The 6,530-nt window shown below is 61.6% G+C and overlaps 1 protein-coding gene across 1 annotated transcript; it reads left to right on the top strand.

Annotated features, from left to right (window-relative positions):
- Positions 1–1,475: 1,475 nt before the first annotated feature.
- Positions 1,476–6,234, top strand: NXPH3 (neurexophilin 3). Its single transcript, XM_030808043.1, has 2 exons — positions 1,476–2,136; positions 4,466–6,234. Exons 1-2 carry the CDS (start codon positions 2,083–2,085, stop codon positions 5,168–5,170), a joined length of 759 nt encoding a protein of 252 aa, XP_030663903.1. The 5' UTR covers positions 1,476–2,082; the 3' UTR covers positions 5,171–6,234.
- The last annotated feature ends 296 nt before the right edge of the window (positions 6,235–6,530 follow it).

Raw genomic sequence — 6,530 nt, 5'->3', positions numbered from 1 at the left:
TGCCTGCGCTTTGTATGCACATTTTGTCTCATTTGGTTCTCGAAAGAACATATCAGGAAACGGACATCAGAGAACCAAAGTCACCTGCTCAAGGTCACACAGCCAGGTCTGGAACAGAATCTGGGACTGTCTGGCCTGAAAACCTGTGCTCTTTCTGCTGGGTCACACAGCTCTCCCAGGGACAGGACCTTCTGGAAACCAGACAAGGAGTGGGTCCAGCTACGCCCTTGCCTAGCTGAGCCCGGAACCAGCTGCCCACACTCAGGCCAACAGCTTCTCCCTCCCAGCCGGACCAGAGGCTTAGAGGCCAAACAAAGATTTGCCTGTTCCTGCCTCCCCTGGCTTTGGGGAGTCTTTGACTAGACATGCACGCCCCCCGCAACGCCCCCCCACCAGCACCAAGAAAGAGTTGTTGCATCTTGGTATGGCCCAGGGTGCCTGGAAATGCAGGGGGCTCTGTGATGCTGTCTGGGTTTTGCAGAATCTGTCTCCCTCATCGCACTTGGCCCAGGCTGATATTAAGATTCATCTGCATTCCCGGTGCACCCGCCTGGCAGATGGTGGGGGAGGAGGCTGGGTGCGTGCCGGAGTTGCAGCCACGGGACCAAGCTGGGCCTTGGAGGGCCACAGAGCAGAGTGCCCACCCACCGTGCTCCTTGGGCCCAGCCCAAGCTGGGACTACTTCAAATGATGGGGTGCCTCCTCACCTTCATAGCCTCCAAGGGGTGCCAGGACTTGACCTTTCATTTTTCTACAGACTAAAGGGACCCTTGGAATTCCAGGAGGGAGACCTGAAGATATGGAGTGGGGGTGATGGAGGATGGGCCCCCATCTTTGGGAATCTCAGATCAGGGTAGTGTTCTTCCTCCTTGCCCTGGAGGTTTGCAGAGACCCCACTGGGACAGGAGCCGCTCTCGGCCTGGTGACCCCTGTGGCATAGAGAGGGTAAGTAGTGAATAATGAAGGGACAGCCTCCAGGAAGGCCTTGCTCCCCTCACTCTCCAGCTTCTCAGGACCTGCCCCCGGCCCCAGAATCTAGCCCGGCCCCTATCAGCCTTTTCAGCCCAGGGGCCCAGCCAAATACTTCCTGTCACAGTGGCTGGACGGAGAAGGTCCAGGGATTATCTCGGTCCCTCCAAGTAAAGTAGAAGAGGGAAGGAGCAGACATCGTAACAAAAGGAGTGCGGCTAGACACCCAGAAGGACTTCCCTCAGCACAGGTTTTGGCTCTTAGAATGGGTTTTGAAAAAAAGGATCTTTCTTAATTCCAGGACTCCCGAGATGGGGGCAGGGCAGCCGATTCTTGCTGCCCGCTCCCGGGGAACAGGCGCCCTGCCAGAGGGGTGGAAACGGTAGGGTCCCTGTCCCCTGGCCACCACCCTCTCCCTTCCTCTCCAAGAGCTACTCCGCCCCCGCGTGCCGTCCCCTCCTGGCTGGAGAGCCGGCGTCCTAGGTCCCCGGGCTGCGGGCCGGCAGGGGAGGAGTTAACTCCGGAGGTACCGGCTGGGCTCACTGTACCTGCCGCCGCCGCCGCCGCCGGTGGGAGGGACGAGGAAGCGGGAGCCGCCTGGGCGCCAGGAGCGCTCTAGTCTGGCGGGGCGCAGCGCGAGGAGCGGGCGGCAGGGGCTCCGCGCGGCTGGGGGCGTCCGCCAGGGGGCGCGCCGCGACGGGGCGGGTGGAGCAGCCTGGTTTGGGGAATTAGCACCAAGGACGGGCGCGCGCGCAGGTCCCCAGCACATCTGGGCGAGAGCGGCGCCGCTGGAGCCGAGGCGGCCGCCGAGCGCAGATCTGGAGCAGCAGAGCCACGGCGCAGCTGGGGCCCTTCGAGGCGCTCGGGGCGCACATCTGGGACCTCGAGGGGGGGCCGTGCCGCGCGCAGCTGGACCAGGGGAGGGGGGCGGCGGCTGCACAGCTGGACCGAGGGGGGCGGGGTCGGCCCTGGGCGACCCGCTGAGGGGAGGGCCGCGGGCCGCGGGGGACTGGAGCATGGGACGGCGCGCCTGAAGGAGCAGGAAGGGGACGAAGAGGCCTGGGACCCCGAAAAGAGAAGAAGAGAGCGAGGGGACGAGAGCGGAGGAGGAAGATGCAACTGACTCGCTGCTGCTTCGTATTCCTGGTGCAGGGTAGCCTCTATCTGGTGAGTGGTCCGCGGGGAGCTGCGCAGAGGGGCGGGGGCCCGGAGGATCGGGGGAGAGCGCGGGAAGCTTGCGAGCCCTGAAACTTTCTCCCTTCCCCCGACATCCCGGGGATGGCGGGGAAGACTGGAGGCTGGGGGAGAGGACGGGTCCGATGCCGGAGACTGGACAGATAGGGTTAATAGGGGCGGGGAGAGGGTGCTTGGCTGGCCCACCCACTCCGCAGCGGGTGGCTGGAGGTGCGACCAGCGCTCGGAAAAAGGCCTGGAGCCGGGTCGCCAGGGTTACCCGACCCCTTCCCAGAGCCTCAGGACCGCGGAAGTGGGGGCGACTGGGGCGCGGGTCGTGGAGCCGGTGACCTGCAGGCTTTTCCGCTGACCTCCGGGACTCAGAGAGCCCCGGGTTCTGGGCCCCCAGAGCGCGGAGCCGGTCCAGGCGGGGGGCGGCCCCCGCGTCCCTCCCCTCCCGCCTTCCCTCCCGCTCCCTCCCTCCCCGCCTGTTGTTTTCCTCTCCTCTCCCGGCTGCGCGCAGCCGGAGCCCCACAGGACCTGGGCTGGCGGCTCCCGCCCCGGGCGCTCGCGGCAGCTGAGCGGAGCGCCCAGAGCCCGCTCCCCAGGCGCCGGCTCCGCGGCTTCTCGGCGACCCAGGGCGCCGGGGAGCCCCTCCCCGAACCCAGCCAGGGGCTTAACTCCCCTCCGACCGAGGGCCCGCTGACCCTCCCTGCAATACTGTCGTGAAGCCTCAGCCCCGCATCTGGACCTGCCCCTTTAATCAACAAGCCCCTTGCCACCGCCCCATGCCACTGTGGGAAGAGCCCTTCTCTTCTCACGGCCCCATCTTTACCCTCCAGTCACTCAGCCGTGACCCCCAGGAGCAAGTACCTACAGGTCTGCAGCCCTGGACCCAGTCCCCAAGCCTCCCCTCCTAGCCGTCCCTCTACCCCACCTCTGGGGCCTGGCAGTCAGGACCAGCCTGAACTGTGGGGCAGAGACAGACTCGGCCATAGCACACAGCCGCCGGCACCACCCAGGCCAAAACACAGGCATGAGGACCCCACAGCCCCTTGGAGCCCTACTGTCCCCACTCCAGTGTCACCACCAAATCCAGATGCCCCCGGTGCTGGTAGTAAAGACACCTAGGGCAAGTGGTTGCTTTCAAAAGCTGAGCAAACACACAGCCAGGCTGCGCCCTCAGGAAGCCCTGTCAACCCCCTGATGCCCCCCACTGCTGTCTCACTCTCCCTGTGGCACCTCCAGGAATCTCCCAGGTGTAGGTTGTCACCATAGCTGATCCAGCAGAGGGAGGATGAGCCCCTGCAGATTCCAGAGGCGGATGGCGCCTGGATAAAAACCCTTTCAAAAAGACACATCTGATCTGCGAGGCCAGGAGTGTGGAGTGTAACGGAAGGGCTGACCCTATGTGAACTCAGCCTTGTGGTGTTGTAATCTCTGAGCCCCGGTGTCCTTATCTGTGAAATGGGAATAAGAACTCCTACCTCAGAATCCAAGTAACATCTTGGCATGTCATCATCAGTGTCCCCTGGAGAGGTGTTTGGCTTTCCATTCTCATGGCCATCCTGGGTGTGGCATTTACTCCGGGTCTCCCCTAGTCCTCTTGCCAAACCTAAACTATATTTGTGCTTGAGAATTACACCGTGTTCTGCTTTCGTATTCCATTGTCTGGTGGTTCTCTTTGCATCTATGGGTAGAAATTATCCTAGGGTAGGTACGGTGTCTTACCCAACAGACTAGGAAGTCCCAAAAGGCAGGGGCTGGCCTCTCCTGTCAAACCAGGGGCTCTCCCAGGATAAGGATGGTGCTTCCCTATCTGACTCGGGGCTCTTTGAGAGCAGAGATTATGCCTCCCCCATCAGCCTGGGGATTTCACAGAGGCAGGGATTCTACCTCCTATCAAATTGGAGGCTCTGTCAGCACAGGGATGATGCTTCTGCAATTAGATGGGGGCTCCCCAAGATCAGAAGCTGGGCTTCCCGCATCAGACTGGGGACTCCATAGGGGTAGGAGCCGTTGTCCCTGGTGCCACAGTCCACTGGAGAGAATTATTATCGGTCTTTGAGACTTTGAATTTGAATAGTGGCCAAGACAGGACAGTAAGGAAAGGACAATGGGTGGGGAGGGGGGTGACCCAACTGTCAGAACCTGAGATGTACACAAGCCAGAGTGTACACTTGCCCCCAGCTTCAGTGGGCAACACGCAGGAGCTCCTCACCCAGGTCAGAGTGAAGTGGCAGGGACAGGGGTACTGCTGGTGGGGGGCGGTGGTGGACCTCCAGGGACAGGGCTCTCACTGTACTCACAACTCCCTCCATAGGTCATCTGTGGCCAGGATGATGGTCCTCCCGGCTCAGAGGACCCTGAGCATGATGACCACAAGGGCCAGCCCCGGCCCCGGGTGCCTCGGAAGCGGGGTCACATCTCACCTAAGTCCCGCCCCATGGCCAATTCCACTCTCCTAGGGCTGCTGGCCCCACCTGGGGAGGCTTGGGGCATTCTTGGGCAGCCCCCCAACCGCCCGAACCACAGCCCCCCACCCTCAGCCAAGGTGAAGAAAATCTTTGGCTGGGGCGACTTCTACTCCAACATCAAGACAGTGGCCCTGAACCTGCTCGTCACAGGGAAGATTGTGGACCATGGCAACGGGACCTTCAGTGTCCACTTCCGACACAATGCCACAGGCCAGGGCAACATCTCCATCAGCCTCGTGCCCCCCAGTAAAGCTGTAGAGTTCCACCAGGAACAGCAGATCTTCATCGAAGCCAAGGCCTCCAAAATCTTCAACTGCCGGATGGAGTGGGAGAAGGTGGAACGGGGCCGCCGGACCTCGCTTTGCACCCACGACCCAGCCAAGATCTGCTCCCGAGACCACGCTCAGAGCTCAGCCACCTGGAGCTGCTCCCAGCCTTTCAAAGTCGTCTGTGTCTACATCGCCTTCTACAGCACGGACTATCGGCTGGTCCAGAAGGTGTGCCCAGATTACAACTACCATAGTGATACCCCCTACTACCCATCTGGGTGACCCGGGGCAGGCCACAGAGGCCAGGCCAGGGCTGGAAGGACAGGCCTGCCCATGCAGGAGACCATCTGGACACCGGGCAGGGAAGGGGTTGGGCCTCAGGCAGGGAGGGGGGTGGAGAGGAGCAGATGCCAAGTGGGACCAGGGCCAAGTCTCAAGTGGCAGAGAAAGGGTCCCAAGTGCTGGTCCCAACCTGAAGCTGTGGAGTGACTAGATCACAGGAGCACTGGAGGAGGAGCGGGCTCTCTGTGCAGCCTCACAGGGCTTTGCCACGGAGTCACAGAGAGATGCTGGGTCCCCGAGGCCTGTGGGCAGGCCGATCAGTGTGGCCCCAGATCAAGTCATGGGAGGAAGCTAAGCCCTTTGTTCTTGCCATCCTGAGGAAGGACAGCGACAGGGAGGGGGAGATTTCATCAGTGTGGACAGCCTGTCCACTTAGGATGGATGGCTGAGAGGGCTTCCTAGGAGCCAGTCAGCAGGGTGGGGTGGGGCCAGAGGAGCTCTCCAGCTCTGCCTAGTGGGCAACCCTGAGCCCCTTGTCGTGTGCTGAGCATGGCATGAGGCTGAAGTGGTGACCCTGGGGTCTTTGATGTCTTGACAGATTGACCATCTGTCTCCAGCCAGGCCACCCCTTTCCAAAATTCCCTCTTCTGCCAGCACTCCCCCTCTACCACCCATTGCTGATGGCACACCCATCCTTAAGCTAAGACAGGACGATTGTTGTCCTCCCACACTAAGGCCACAGCCCATCTGCGTGCTGTGTGTCCCTCTTCCACCCCAGCCCCTGCTGGCTCCTCTGGGAGAGTCCATGCCCCAGAGAGGGGTCCCTCAACAGTCAGCATCACCTGTCAGACCGGGGTTCTCCCGGATCTGGATGGCGCCGCCCTCTCAGCAGCGGGCACGGGTGGGGCGGGGCCAGGCCGCAGAGCATGTGCTGGATCTGTTCTGTGTGTCTGTCTGTGGGTGGGGGGAGGGGAGGGAAGTCTTGTGAAACCGCTGATTGCCGACTTTTGTGTGCAGAATCGTGTTCTTGGAGCAGGAAATAAAGCTTGCCCTGGGGCACTGGAGTCAGAGTTGTCCAAGGAAAGGGCCTCAGGCATCCCTTGGTCCAGGAAGAATTTCTCTGATGGCTGCAGGACATTTGCTTGAGACCCAAGTGGCAGGGCTCCAGTGCCCTTGGAGCTGATGCTTGCTGAGGGCTCAGGGCTTCCCTCTCCAGCCTCCGTTCCAAGCTGTCTGATCCCCCACAAGGAAACTTGAGCAAACCCCCTGGGCTCGGTGCTGGGGGAGGGCGTAGCATCTTCAAGAACAGCTCCGGGAGGGAGAGCTAGCAGGTAGAATGGGCCAATGAGGGTGTTCCTTG

This window comes from Nomascus leucogenys, unplaced genomic scaffold (assembly GCF_006542625.1).
Source record: "Nomascus leucogenys isolate Asia unplaced genomic scaffold, Asia_NLE_v1 Super-Scaffold_258, whole genome shotgun sequence".
NCBI lineage: Eukaryota > Metazoa > Chordata > Mammalia > Primates > Hylobatidae > Nomascus > Nomascus leucogenys.
This window is presented reverse-complemented; position numbering and strand designations above follow the sequence as displayed.

Excerpts from the sequence above, each read along its gene's own strand:
- NXPH3 (XM_030808043.1), top strand. The coding sequence starts at position 2,083 with ATGCAACTGACTCGCTGCTGCTTCGTATTCCTGGTGCAGGGTAGCCTC. Across the intron at positions 2,137-4,465 it reads TGCAGGGTAGCCTCTATCTG|GTCATCTGTGGCCAGGATGA; the intron begins GTGAGTGGTCCG and ends CTCCCTCCATAG.